The sequence below is a fragment of the Anser anser genome (assembly GCF_964211835.1).
Source record: "Anser anser genome assembly, chromosome: 5".
NCBI classification, from domain to species: Eukaryota; Metazoa; Chordata; class Aves; order Anseriformes; family Anatidae; genus Anser; species Anser anser.
The window spans coordinates 8,267,693-8,282,838 of NC_139725.1; the positions used below are offsets into that span (position 1 = coordinate 8,267,693).

The window sequence follows — 15,146 nt, forward strand, 5'->3', positions numbered from 1 at the left end:
TGCTTCATCTGTTTTGTGCCTGTGTAACCCAGCAGGGAGAGCACAGCACTTTTGATATTCTCAGAAGGGGTGAATATGTCTTGCTTTGAAGATGAGGGAGGCATGACAGTGGTTCATATACCATGTGCTTGCTCTCCGTAGAGGTTACACCTTGCCCTACAAGAACTTAAAATGTCATGACTGTCAAAAATTGCAGTGATTCCAGAAACACAATGCATGATGTACAAAGTAAAGGAGACAACAATGTAGCTGCTGCTTTTCTTGATTCCTTTTGAAATATCACCATAGATATTTTAGATATATATTATGTTTCTCTGCAAGATATGAAAGAGATGGAGTTTGCCTTGTTTGTTTTCTTTAGAGTAAATTTTCTCTGTGGGTACCTCTGATGTGAGAGTCATTGCAGTGGCATGTAACAAGTAAGGATGTGCCCTTGCTTTACTGTTCAGATGTGGCAGTCCTTCCCTTTCTAGGACTATTAGTACTAATTTATCTTGGAATCCAACAGCACCCAGGCTGAGACATCTGGTGATGACATCTGTGTGGCAACTAAGTGTTCTGGTGTCTGTAATATTCATATGTGAGTGCAAAGTAGATTCAGATGTTTGGGAAGTTAAAAGAAGAATGAATGTATATTTTTCTTGAGGAATTCTGTTAGCAAATCAGTCATCTTTAGCAATGGGTCTCCGTTTGTAAATAATGGGTCTCTATCTGCAAATAATGGGCCTCTGTTTCCAAATTATGAAGTAATGACTGATGAACAGGAATCTGGACCTCAGAAAGCTATAAGCATCCTAAGAGTCCATGGAAAGTTTCTGACATTAGGTACAGGTCATAAACAAATAGGGGACTCCAGAGTGATCAATTAATCATTTTTTAAAATACTTGTGAAAAAGTGACAAATCTTCATAAACTATTTAAAGATAGATTTTTTATAGCAGTTTAACAGATGCATGATCTTGTCTTTGCACAGGCTCCTGTCAGTGTGCTACTCATTCAAGAACAGAGCAAAGAAATTATACAGAGGTGCTTTATTCTTTACTTAGGATATTACTGAGCATATAAGAAAGATCTGAGTTAGCCAGCACTCTGAACATGCCCAGAGTACATGGGTGAGGTAAAGTTTGTAAGGGAGCAATCAGTTTATTCAATTCACTACTAGAACTGGCGAAAAATACACAACATTCTGGGCATATGAACCATCCTTAGGGCACTTCAGAAGGATTGATGGCAGCATTTGCCACGTTGAAAGCTCAGTGGATATGAACTTACGTCTGTTTGGCTCAATTACTGTGCTCTGAGCAGTGTAATTTAAATATTGTGTGTTTCCGGAAGGTTAACGTTGCTGGTGCACTTCATGCTCTTTGCTGTAAAAAGCAAGCACTTTAAAAACAAGTGACAATCTTCCATTTACTACTATGCAATCAGTGAGACCATTCTGTTAAGACAGAAATTTCCAAGACTAAAGTCAATTAGAGTGGGATTTTGTTAGACTCCTGCCTCAGTCTACATGAAGCAAATGCAGAAATGACACTGTAAAACTGGTGACAACGGGTAGGCAACACCTTATTGCTGGAAGGGAAAACACAAACACAGACAAGTTACTGTGCAGCTAGCTGGTCAACGCAGTGTGACCTAATGTCACCTAAGCTATCCTTGCAGTTACACGTTTAAAGTAAAGCTCCTTTTGTGCTATTTGGTTTTAGATGTTATTACAGGCTTCATATCAAACGTTTTGGGAATCCAGCTACAATGTAGCAGACTTCATAGAACAGCCATATATATTTAGATTATCTTCTTGACTTCCAATCACTTCAATTAAGTGACTGATGATTTTTATGTTACAGGACATTGCAAAAGATGCACCTGCCAGTTTTATTTCTCTTTTTGTATTGTTGGAAGAGGTTTGGAAGTTTGATCTAAGTATATTCCTGGAAGTTGAGATGTTCCTCTGAATCTTCACAATTTGCTGGAGGAATATTTTGGTGTTTGTTTTGCTGGAGGGTAGCCCAGGGTCTCAAAGGTCCTTTTGAGACTTATAACCCCTGATTCCTGGAATCTAAATGTAGAGCCCAAGTTATGAGCACCTATATGGGGATTTTTAGTGAACTCAGTGAAAATCTTATAAGAAATGTGTGCTGTCACATGCTGCGTTGTCTTCTGGGCAGATCAAAAATAACATGCATCAACATTTCAAATGGGATAGCTCTATTTTTGACTCAGTAGCATGTGAGTAGAAGCTGGACGTGACATATAATGCAAAAGAAAATCAGATACGAGCAAGAAAAAATCTTTCTTTACCCCTTTGCAGACTGGCCATTTGTCAGCATCTGTTAAGTATGTATCTATTTTAAGGAGTAGAAGAACATTTGAAATGTGGCAATTGTATGTGATTTGAGTCCTAAATGTAGCGTGTGGTATAAGTCTGTCTTTAGCATATTGCAGTGTGCTGCCCCAAAGCTTTTAGATCACATAAACTTATCTTAGATTTAATTTTCTTTCAGCGGTGGTATTAATTCAGGGGTTGTTACAGTTTGTTTGCTTAAAAAAATCTGTGTGATTTTTCTTTGCATTTTGCAAACCTCATCATTTGGGAATCCTAAATGAACTGTTAAAAGAACTATTTATTATAATCCTATTATATTGATATATTTTGACAAAGAACGTGCATGAGCTTGATGGTGCATCAAAGCAAAAAAAAAAAAAAAGGTTTTTGACTTTAAGGGAAAGACTTGAACCACTGTCAAGATCAAAGTATATTTCATGTGCTAGAGTCCTGATTCAGCAATGCATGTAAAAAAGAATTTCAAATACACTGAGCTTTGGTGGCAGCCATGAACATGGTTGCATTTCCTCCCGTGATTCTTGCTTCTCAAAAATCTGAACAAAACAAAACACTTCCCCACAAACAAGTCATCAAGAGTATTGTAATCTTTCTCCTTTGCCACATCTTCTCTCAGTATTTCTCACACAATTTGCATTATTCATAATGATTAGCCTTAATCTGAAGGACTTAAAGTTTTAAAGTTCTATATTTGCATATCTGTTTCTCCTGGTAAATGCGCTTAGCTGACAATGAGAAATAGCTTGTATGCTTTTCCATGTCCTGGTAATCTTTTATTCACAGATGCTTTATGCAATAGACATGCTCTCTACTTTTCCTACTTCTTCATCACCTAAAGTATTAGAATATGTATGCTGACACCAAATAAATTAAAGCAGTACTTTTTTTTTCTTAATGGAAAATGCCTGGCAAGACACTCTGATTCCCTACATCCCTCTTTGTTTTTCAAGCAGACCACTGTTATAAGAGAGCTTTCAGCCAGACAAATGTTTTATGGCAATAGCGCTTTATGTTTTCGTAACACCCTTCTTCTAAGGGTCTCAAACGCTTTACAGCTGTAATAAATTAAGCCTTACAACATCCTATGTGGTGGGTAACTATTATACCCATTTTATGGGTGCCAGACTTCATGGAATAAGCTGCATTCAACATGCCAGCACACTATGAACAGCCATTCGGGGTTTCATCCTAGAATGATCATGTGAATGCTGCCTACAATGGAGTCTATAAAAGAGGTACCTACAAGGCAAAGAATTAGGACATTTAGGAGCCGTGTTTGTCTTTGGGCCTTGTGCAGAAACCTTTAAAAAAGGCTTGTGAAGAAAGCTTTGATTAGACACTAAGAAAACCTCGGTAAGAGTTCAAGATAGAAAACCTAATAAATGATGGACTGGAGATTCAGGAGTCTGGAAAGAAAGCTAGTGTGGAAGAGGGTCTGGGGGAATGAAAGGAAAGGTTTCAGAGTAGAGGAGACATGACCAGATTTTCTTGGCTGCAATCCAAAATGTGTAGCGGAGCCTGGTCTCCCTGTAATACTTCAGCTGAGATGCAGAAAGTCCTGCCTGTTAACAACACTCATTCCCAACCTGTAACCTAAAAAACTGTATGCAGCTGTCCTAAGTCGGTTTTTAAATCAGCTGAAGAGAAGAGTTGCAGCTCTGTGTGGTTAAAAACAAACCAGAGGTCAGCGATATATTTGTGTCTGAAATGGGTGTGCTGAGTACACCATGCAGGTGTGCTAAGCTTCTTATGATCTCTTTTGCTGAAGTGTTTGAAGTCTTTTCAGGCTGCAATGATAAGGGCCACTTTGTATTGAGGAAACACCAAATCATGAAAGAAACTGAAACCAGACATATAAACCTACAGTCTTGTGACCTGAAGTCACAGCATAGGCAGTCCAACTTGGTGGCCTACAGCAAGACCTGGAAAGCTAGCTGGAGATTTCAGGGGGAAAGGCCGTATCATTTAGAGAAAACAAAACTACTACTTTGCAAAAGTCCTCATATGTACATATGCATGTACATATTTCTGAAAGCAGAGTACAGAGGCGAAAGGGAATAGAAAAACCTAAACTAGTTTGACTATGAGTCCCAATCATTGTATGACTGAACGTGTAGGCTGTGATTGTCTGGACTAGCAAGGGTCAAGACATATATATGGAGGACCTCTTCCAAGACAAATTGTCATCATATGGTAAGTCAGTGCTTCATGGCATGCTTTTTTTCAGGTTGTTAAAAAAACATATCATTCAGGAATAAACCTCATTATTCTGTTGAAATGAAACAAGGAATACAGACACCAAGGAATCTCTTCTGTTCTGAAATATTCATAAGTTTTTTTGTTTTCTTTATCTACTGACACAAACAGTCAAAAAGCAGCCTGGAGGAAATGTCCTTCGCTTTTGGAAAATGAGTTGGTAATTTATTCACATAAGGCCATGGAGTCATTTTGAATTAGCACATTGTGAAATCTACTAATAAAATGAAGTCAGTTTACATTTTAAACAACCTTTAATATTTGTAAAAGTAAATATCCCTTAATTTCTCAGCAATTTAGATGTAATGGAAATTGTCAGAAATTTTAATTTCTCTCCGTTTAGCTCACTCACAATGGCTGTCAAACAGTCAAGTGATATGACGTAAAGTACTGCTAATCGTTTCAGCACAAGACAGTACTTCAAAGGTAAGGCAAAGGATGTGCAGACACTAATGAAATTTTATTATCAGAACATAGAATTAGAATTGTGACAAGAGACAATGGTGGCAGTGACATGCAGCTAGAATGTTAAGCTTCTGAAATCTCTGAGCTGAGTCTCACAGACAAAAATAGCTAGAGCTACAGACTTCTTAAATGGAAATTGAATGGGCTCAATTAATCAAATGAACAAACCATAGGGAATTACAAAAAAGGCACATTCTATATTTTCAGGCTATTAACCTGCATGGCCATTATGTCCTGGTATAATTGTGTAGTTTGCAATCCATGTGTTGCTTCTCTGAAAGTATGTGTTTTTGTAACTTGTAGGGAAACATGTAAAGCTCATAAGACAGCGCACCATGCAGATTTGTAAGCACACACTTGGGCAGACCCCACTGAAAGCAGGTCTTGTTTCACATGATCAAGCCAATTCTGTTTGTGAAGCAGCGTTGCATATTTCTGAATGGGTGAGCACAAGAAATGTGCCTCAGAGCAGGTAACTGGTCCCAGCATATCCAAGGGTAAAGGATGAATTTAACTGACCTATGGGCATCCGTTAGTATTTTGGAATTCACTAAAATAGTATTTACTTCACTGAAACCTATGAGAATGTGTTAGGTGTTGAGAAGTGGCTTTGATGACAGAAGGTTCACTTGAATTTAGTCCTCAAATATTTGTAAAATAACTGTTCCTCTTCTCAGTGTACTTTCTCTAGCCTTTGAACTGTGGTAGCTGTCCTGTTGCTTTGTGAATCTCACTGGCTGCAATGCAAAATGGAAAGTGCTACCTGGAATTTATTAAATTCACTTCTTTATGAATTTCAGTTAAACTGGGGGAAGATAAAAGTCTGGAAGATGCTCTCTTCTGTAGAGGGGACCTGTCCTCTGCTATTAGGAAATTGGTCTCTGACTGTCGGATTAGTCCCATCTACAATGGCACCCAAACTAGAGAAGTATTTGAGAAGGGTTGGAGACAAACACTATAGACTACAAGTCTATAGTCTACAAGTGCACTTTAGGCTCTTTTAGAGGATGTCTGTTCCCTAGGTCTGGTCCTATGCAAATATAAGGGCTTTATGAAAACACACCTGGTATAGTTGTTGCAGCAAGAGGCTCTTCTGCAACTTCCACTGGTCATGATTCAAGAGGAAGTCTGCAGTGTCAGGCACTGGCTTTCCTTCCTCGATCTGCAGAGCAGCTACAGGCTTTGGGGAATGAAACAGAAGCATTCCGAGGGTAGAACCGAGACTGGAAAATTGTTACAAAAGTCCTCCATCGCACAGGATTAGTGCACATCACTAGTGTAATTTCTAGCTTCATTTTATATGGGGATGAGAGGTGCATTGTTTTCTGCAAGAGATAATTCTGCACTCTGACAGATCTCTCAACAAGAAAGGAGGCTTTCTTCAGGGTAGTGAAAAGGTCACAAAAATAATTTAATTTTTTACACCTATGATATAATTCCAGGAACCTGGCAATAGCACTGCTTTCTAAATAAACAGGTAACCACAATATATATCACTAAAATGTTGCTTTGGCCTGACAGGGTACTGCAGATTTTGAGTCCTTGTCAAGACAATCTATGCCTACTGCTGTCGGCTCAGAGCTGCTGCATTTTCATTCCAGGGAACGTGGCTGTTACCCACCATCCCTTTCCAAATTCTTCATCTACAATGGCTGCATTTTATCTTTCCCATTTTCCTCCAAGCTCTTCCATTTGTCTCTCTTTCTTGCCTTTTCCTTCTCTGTAGTTTTTATTCTAGCAGGGGCCATCCCCAGAGAGTCCTAAAATAGATAATTCGTGTTCCCTTGCTATTTCCTGTGCCACACTGCCACTCCCCTGCCAGCACTGAGTGTAAATATGTAAGGATTCAAGCTATGCTAGTACAGATATTTGCCAAGGGCAAACGGAAACCCAGAGTGCTTGATCATTAGCTGAAAGCAAACTGCACATCGTACATGCACATATGTTGTCTGTTTACAGTTTTGATTCCATTGCTAAGTTATGCAAGCCTACCAGTCAAGGAACAAAATCAACACCACATATGTTGGGTGACTAACTGAAAACATGATTTTCCTCACAATAACGTATATATATATAAAAGCAAAAAATTTGTGTTCCGTTTAGTAACACAATTTGGAACAGATGTAACACATGGTTTGAAAATATTTTGGGTGTTATGTTAATAGTAAATCCAGAACAAATTCTGAATGGGCAATACTCAGCTGTTACTGCAGGGAGAGGAGACGTTGCCACATGGCTTATGTGGTACAGCCAGCAGCATGTGTACAGTGAATATCTGCAGAAAACTGCTCTGCAGAGTTTAACTGCTAAACAAACTAATAGTTTCCCCTAAGTTTCAAACTCTCACAATTAGTTCATATGCCACTGAATACAAAAGAAAAGTGGTCATAAAATGAATTCTCGTGACTTGTTTGCTGAGGAAAAAAGAGGCTCAGAACTCTGACCCAGGAGCTGGAGGTTCAAGGCCACAGTGATGTTGCCTCTCTCCTCCTGCTCCTCACCAATGACTAGGAGTTGGCAGATCTCCCCTCACTATTGAGGGTGTTGGAGGACTGATGAACTGAAGACTATGATGTCCTTATGGGAACACAAAGCTGTTTAAAATATATGGATATCTAGTGCAGCCTTCCATGGTCAGTACTAGCTACTCAGATGCATTAAAGCCCCAATCAGTGATGTAAGTGAAGCTTTATGTAAATGTAGGAGCCTCACTACAAGACCAAAGAAATATGTGACTGCCTGGTAGAAAACTTTTTATCTCTGTGTGTAATTCTTGGACAACAAAGCTTCCCTTGGTCTGCAAAACCTCTTGCTTGTAACATTCACACACACTTTGGAAGGACTGTTAATGGCACAGAATGGGATGCAAGGAAAAATCAGATTGAAAATGTTCTTATTGGGAGCAAGAAATTGTTGTCCTGGCAACAGTAAGCATATGCTTTTTCCACCACCCCTCCATTTTTTTTTTATTTTTTTATTTTTTTGGCCTTGCGTTGGAATTGCAGTGCCCTGCAAGAGTCCTTTCAGACTTTAGCTGTTCTTCCAAATTATAATGGCCAGGTTTGTCCTTCAAATAGTGTTTCATGCAGTACTCTGCAGGGGAGTTCTTGATGCTGATTATTCTCTTACTGGAGTCAGATTTGTGCAGAAGTGGTTTGGTAGAATCAAGTCCATTCCTGGAGGAGACGGTCTGTTTTAGACCATGAGCTGCTGTTCAAATTTAAGTTAAAATACACTTCTGCACTTCACAGAAACAACTGTTATTGGAAGTGAAAAGCTTTACATGCAGAGGGAAAATATATGGAACTTATTTTTCTTCAAAGGAAGGTGGTTATTGGCAGATTAATAGAAAACCTGGAAGCTTCTAACTGGCTCTTTTTAGTGTATAGGTACTGATATTGTGTTTTGGACTGGGATAAATCAACAATTATTAATCTGTACCTCTTTGAATAGAGCTGAAAATGCAAGCACAATATTTTGGTAAGGGGGAAAAACCTCAAAATTGTCATAAACCTCTTCTCTTCACCTTTAATACAACCTCTTGGTTTTTAATTACTCCTGTAAAGTGGAGCAATCACAGGATCCTCCTGTGACATTTTCAAGTTTTCTATCTGCTCCACTTACGAGAAACAAATGGGTCTGCTCAGCTCCATCTAGATTGAGTTTTTCATGAAGTCATTACTTCTGTCACAGGGACTATTTTCAAATTGAAAAATCTGAAACAATAAATGATGGTGAAGCAGTTAATAACTGTTAAGAAATCACATTTGGAAAATTGCATTTAAGCAATAACCTTTCTCCCTGTAATTAAATGACAGAAAGGTCCTGGTTTTAATTAAGTCAGCAATTTATAGTTATGAAGCTATACTTCACTATGCAGATTAGAAGATGATAGGTCACAGAACACCCTGAGTGCATTTTTAGCGGAGCTGATCTGGTAATTACTCCACTGTTCAGTGGTGACCACAGTGAACCGTATCTCTAGATTAAACAATTTTCTTTTCCCTGCTCCATGATGTATAACCAGGATGAGTAAATGTACCACTAGGACTGCATCGAACATCTTTAAATTAAAATGGATTTTAAATGAGGGGGCATGAGCGAAGAAAGTAATGTTTGAAGAACAGCGGTAGAAATGAATGGGCCACTAGGCAAGTCTTGCAAGCAGAGAATATATCATTGTTTTACAGGGCTTTCTATCTTGCGCCTGAATGTTTGGTGCAGATTTATGAGGAAGTAAAATGCTAATGTTAGTGTATTTATAAACATATGATGGGGGTTTCATCTATAATTTATTCCCAGGCCCTGCATTATGCAGCCTATGAAAGAAAATGAAATGCTGTGTTGGACAGCGAAAGGGTTCATTAATACAGCTTTCACATTTTATTTAACTAACCCCTAGCTCATATTACACATTGATTATTACATTGTGAGATGTTTTTGAACACTTATTGTGTTCTGTTCCTCAGGCCTTTTGCTAGCTACTTCAGTAAGATTTCAGCAGCATTCAACTGTCTTATTTCAAATAACTCTAAGTATATTCACTTGGCCTTTAGGCATATCAACAATGTATGTATATTTATGTGTTTGTTGTGGTGGTTTTTTTTGAAAGAGGTGGATGAACAGAGGTAGTATTCAGTATTACCATTTATTAGTAAAATGTGTTATTTGAGTACAGGTTATTTACTGAGTATCTAAGTTGTGTCACAGAATCAGTTCTAATCAAATATATCTACAGTGTAAGTCTTGCTAAAACAGAGTTTGTAAATAAGGAATATTCAAATAGCACTTTCGTTCACAGTTACTACTGCCTTTTACTCATAAACAAACTAATTCATTGACCAGAATAACTTCTTTAATGGGTCAAATGAGCTATCCATGTAAATTGCTAGCACTCTATGGAAATCTGTTGAGGTTTCCCAATATACCAGCCTGGAATTTACTTACAGAGCTCCTTTTTCCCATACATTGCAACAGTGTGTGTGTTGAGGGGGTGGGGTGGCATGTATGGAGAGGGATGAAAAGCCAGTTATGGGATGATATTTATTAGAGTGGACATCAGTAACTATTGACATTAAGTGAAGACAGCAGATGATGTTTTTCGAGTTTACTGATACAAATACTTGCTTACAATTTCTTTTTACCCTGTTTGCTGGGTGATTGTTTTAGGTTTATTCTCAGGTTTTTGCAAACATTATTCTAATTCTCTCTGACTTTAAGATGAAGAGGCTCCAGCTAGCAATAGGCAATGTCAGGATTCTTTCAAGGTTGAATCTTTCTAAACAGGACAAGGAAAAGAAAGACAAGAATAGCATCTCTCAAGCACAGCTACCAGTGCCTTTTCTTCCTGTTTTTTTTGTTTGTTTGTTTGTTTGTTTCCGTATTATACATATTTTTCTCCTAGAACTGTAGGTTTAGATTTGCTGAGACTGTTAAGGAATAATATACAACAATGAATGCCAGGTTTCTAAAATATGCAGTGGTTTAACGGAATGAAAAATTGTATGGATAATGATAAGCCTGGAAAGGTCGCGTAGGATTAGAAGTCTTAGGAAGTTTCTTCTTTTAAAATAGGAGAAATCTCCATTATAGATATTCTGGAATGCTGAGAGAAAATATTCAAAGAATGGAACAACCTTTGGCTTCACATGCTTCTTTTTCTTATTGTTATTTCTGTTGAAAGGATTGACATTCAAGGTAACTAATGGCAGAGCTACGTAGCCCTCTCACCACCACACACATCCAAGCACCCCCCTCCATAATATTTATTCTGTATGGGCATAAACAAGCTTAACACCTCCTGCATACAGGTATAACTTTATTGTGAGGTACCCAGATGTCTACAATGCAGCTGCGATGTGATGCCTGTTTTGTTTAAATGGGGGAGCACAGCAAGGAGACAGCTCTGTGGCTGCACTGTAAGCAATGGGATTTTAGCCCAAAGGATTGGTCATCTAGTGTAAGGGATACATTTTGCACACTTTTCCAAGTCCTAGAGAAGCTGGGTAAGCAGGCATTTTAAAGGTCAGAAGGGTAACCAACAGTTAGCAGAGACATGCCTTGGCTTCAATGACCTTGACATGTTTTCACACCACTGAGTTGTGAACTCTTTTCAGAAGTCTCCAATGTATTAGGGTAAGAACATCTTTCCTTATTACAGTTGGCTTGTCTTCCTTCTTTTTTCATTCTTCTCTCTCACTACCCCCCCCCCCCCTTCTCTCCCCCCTCCATCCCCCCAGTATTTTTATGGTACTTAGGTATTGCAAAGACATTCCTGTAAACCCTACTGATGTTTACAATCCTCAGTGGGTACCACAGCATCTTGTCATGAAGATATTTCAGAAAGCTGCTGTGTTGAAGGAATCCAGTGCTGCTGATCAAATTTTAGGTATTTTTAAGCTGTTACCTAGCAATGTGTGACATTTGGAGTTAAAAGGGTGGAGATGCAAAGTTGCAGAGCCCTAATCCCTGAAGATGTACCTCAAATAATGTGGAGGTCCAAATACCTTCTATATAACACCAGGGACAGTCAAAGTCATCAAAAAGCCTCATGCCTCCAAATTCCAGGATTTACAGTCTATTAGAGTTCTGTGAAACTTGAAGCATGGGGATGAACACCTCCTCTTTCCAGCAGTTACTGTCTGTCACACCAACCTCTTGTTATCAACAGATCTGCTTATCAGCTGACTGGAAGTTGTTAAAGGCAAATAGAATTATGTGAGATCTTGTCTGGCTTCCACAGAAATGGAAAATTGTCTTCAAATCCTATGTTAAGACAATCAGCTAAATCAGGATTTGTTTTGTTGCCTCCGAGGAGCTTGAATTTACCATTTTCATTTCTCCTGAAACAGCTGAAATTACTTATAGTTGGAGGAGCAAATTTCCTTTCATTTCTACCAGAGTCTAAGGAAGTTCCTGGCTATATTCCCTGTAGATAAGACCATCAAAATGGCTGTCATGAAGCATGGGGACATAAAATAAATTGATGATAGAAGGATTTTGCATAGGACTTATCCTTCAGTGATCAGGTATACCTGCCATGTAAGGACATCCAGAGGAAATATCCCTTTGAGACAGCCCATTCCTACACCTAGAAAAGAGACATACACCTAGAAAAGAGACATACAATTAAGGTGGGCAGAAAAGAATTTGAATTATGGAGAGGTACATGCTTTCTGGTGTGTTTGATGGCAGAAATAAGACAGGGAAAACTGATATCTTATACGAATCTTATACTTCTCAGGGGAAAAAAGTATATTTGAATCGACGTGAAAAAAATTGTCAAGTGATATTAGCACGCTTTGGAAAAAGTGATAAAATTCCTCCCCCTTCTCTTTTATTGTAGACTTTTTGAAGAACACCTTTTCAAATTCATTTTAGTTACGGTGGCATTGCAGATAAGCCTGTTAGAAAATGTTGAAGTACTTCTCCATGCTGTGAATCAAGAGCATCACCTTCTGTCTCACCATTTACTCCACCTACAGGCAAGTATGGTAATACACCTGCTTTCAAGCACCCTGCTGCTGATCGGTTTTTGATTTGAAGATCTGCGTCTAATGTTGAAACAATTACACCGGTCAGTTTTAATGATTCCATTGGATCACTGTATTTACAGAGAGAAAGCATAATCCAAACATTAATGTGGCAGGTGTTAGTACTCCATCGTTTCTTCATTTTGCCAATGACTCTCTTTAATGGTGTGGAAGTTTCTTATTTACTGTTTCAGTTATCTCAGGAAAGCCCTTATGGGAGGTACTGTACCGGCATAACAAAAACCTCACTGTATCCCAAAAAGGTCTCAATTCAGTGACAAAATTACAGATGACAAACAAGTCCTGAGAAATAGTTTTGTGGTGTCTAGTCAGGAGAGAAGAGGACTGAAAGCTACTGACTAGCGACAAATCTCTCAAGGAACTGACCTCTTTGGGAGAAGAGATTAGGAAAAGTCAGTGCTACTGAATATTTGTATTTGAAAGTAAAAAGTGAAAAGGCTAAAATCTGCATGAACTAGGTTATACATTGTGGCTAGATTATGCCTAAAACACGAAGCTCTGCTTTGAAGAGCAACCTGGGTTTTCAAGTTTGCATAACGAAGTACTGTATTTCTTACCTTTCTTTTAGATGGGGAAAATATATGAGATTTGTCAAGTTGACCACAGAAAGTTTAAAATTTTATTTATTTATTTTTCTGTTAAGAAAGCCTTACTGTTTCTTCTGGTGACTACATTTGCATTCAGTCTTCTGGCATAAAGGTGGGTTATCAGACCCACATTTTTTGGTAAAAAAAAAAATGGAAAGTTTACAGTCAGATTGAAACATTGTGGGTTTTGTTGGGTAGCCTGACAATGCTACCAAGAGATCCCATAAATCCCCTCAGATTTTCAAAATCTGTTTCAGAGCATCTTGATGATTCTTCTGCTAGCACACTTGAGTCTGCTTGGAAAAGCCACAACACAATGCACTTTACTGATGAACTATGTAAATTGCCAGAACAAGTCACTTATGTATCACAAGCTGTTTGCTCTTCTATTATTTTAACTGTATTAGTTTGAGCAAACAGCAGTTAGCAATATTATATTGTCTTGTAACAAGATAGTATCTAAAAATTTTAGTTACAGTCCACTAATGAGAAATGATTCCTCCTTGTTTATCCAGAAAGGTCTCTTGCAACCTTGTACCAAGGGCAGGCAGGAGTCTCATGTTGTGTAAGTGGTCCCTGTTACATTCTGCTCTGTGTAAGAACTGCAGACTCACAGCAGGATACTCTATCTTTGATTGCAGCATTCATGTTGGCAAGAATAGGACATCTCCAACATTGTTTTTACACTTTTCAACACCCAGATGGGAACTGTGGATTATGTTTGCTATGTCTCACCTCATGTTGTGTGGTACTAGGATACGGTCTCCTTTGCTCAGTCCCATCCTCAGCTGCAGTTACTCCAGCTTACGGTGGGAGTCATGTGGCCTTTTTCAAATGGCCCGCCATTTCAAATCTTACCTGAAATTTAAAATGGCAATATCTTCTGAGCTTTTTATCCATGCTTTCTAAATTTTGCTTTAAAAGCATACAACAGTCAAGGTAAGTTTACTTCTTGCTGTACTGTGAATCTATAAAGAGTCTTTATAAAGCATTTCTTCTGTGAAATGCCTGTTGTGGGTGAAGGCTGAGTGTTAAGTCTGTCCTGTAAGGAATAATTTTCAGCTTTCTCTGTCCCAGCGTCTTGCTGTTTCCTCTTTGACTCCCTGGGACCTTGTGGAGGTCACAGTCTGTTCCTGAGTGACCTCTTGAAAAGTATAAAGTATGCATAGTAGGACTCAGGAGGCATAGCAGTTAGCATTGATGTGGAGGAGAGGATTTAAATGTTATGGGAAAGGGTGCTATGTCAGTAGCTAAGAAAGTAATTTGGAAGGGGTATTTTTTTGTGTTATCTTCAGGAACTGTTCCCCTGAAATCTACAGGGTGAGAAATGTTCTCTGCCATGTTGCTGGCAGTAATTTGTGGTCATTTCTGGTGCAAACACAGCTCTGTTCTATTTATGGAAGGTTCCTGTAATGTGTGCAGGTCTCCCACTGACTTGAGTGAAGCTGTGCCCACTTACAGGGCTTGTGAACCTGGCCCATGAGCTCTGCCAGTCGCTCATCAGGTCTGGGATATAAAGCCAGCCTGAAAGCTGTCAATATTTATGTAATTCTGCCTGAAGATTGCTATCTTGGGGCAAACCCAGCAAGAAGGAGAAATTTTGCATGCTCAGACCAAAACCACTAGCATTTAAGTACTTCATTTTTTCCTGAAAGATTTGTCCATTAACTTTAATGAAGCTTTTTCTAGGCTTACAAGTCTGAAGAGCGCTATTAAACAAAAGAGAGAGAGTTTGCTTGCCAGGCATTTTCTCTGCTCTCTCAATTCTGTTTCTTTACGGCCAGAGAAACACTTTCAGCCATATGTCTTTAAAGCAATGCTAACACTTAGTGACCAGTTAAGTAAATCCCACTTGTTAAATTCTTGTGGCTGCACTATGCTGGGAGCCTTACACTCAGGGCCCTGTTCTGTCACTGCTCGTTTCTTTCATATTAAATGAAG

General features: G+C 38.7%; 1 protein-coding gene across 10 annotated transcripts in view; it reads left to right on the forward strand.

Annotated features, from left to right (window-relative positions):
* Positions 1-15,146, forward strand: part of LOC310900662 (uncharacterized protein) — a 111,104-nt gene that overhangs the window by 15,697 nt on the left and 80,261 nt on the right. For all 10 annotated transcript variants that reach the window (XR_014585318.1, XR_014585319.1, XR_014585320.1 and 7 more), the window contains exon 3: positions 12,411-12,549. Coding sequence is in view for 6 of the 10 variants with exons in the window: in XM_083838954.1 (XP_083695080.1) it covers positions 12,411-12,549 (139 nt within the window). In the remaining 4 variants the exon portion in view is untranslated. The remainder of the gene's footprint in view (positions 1-12,410; positions 12,550-15,146) is intronic.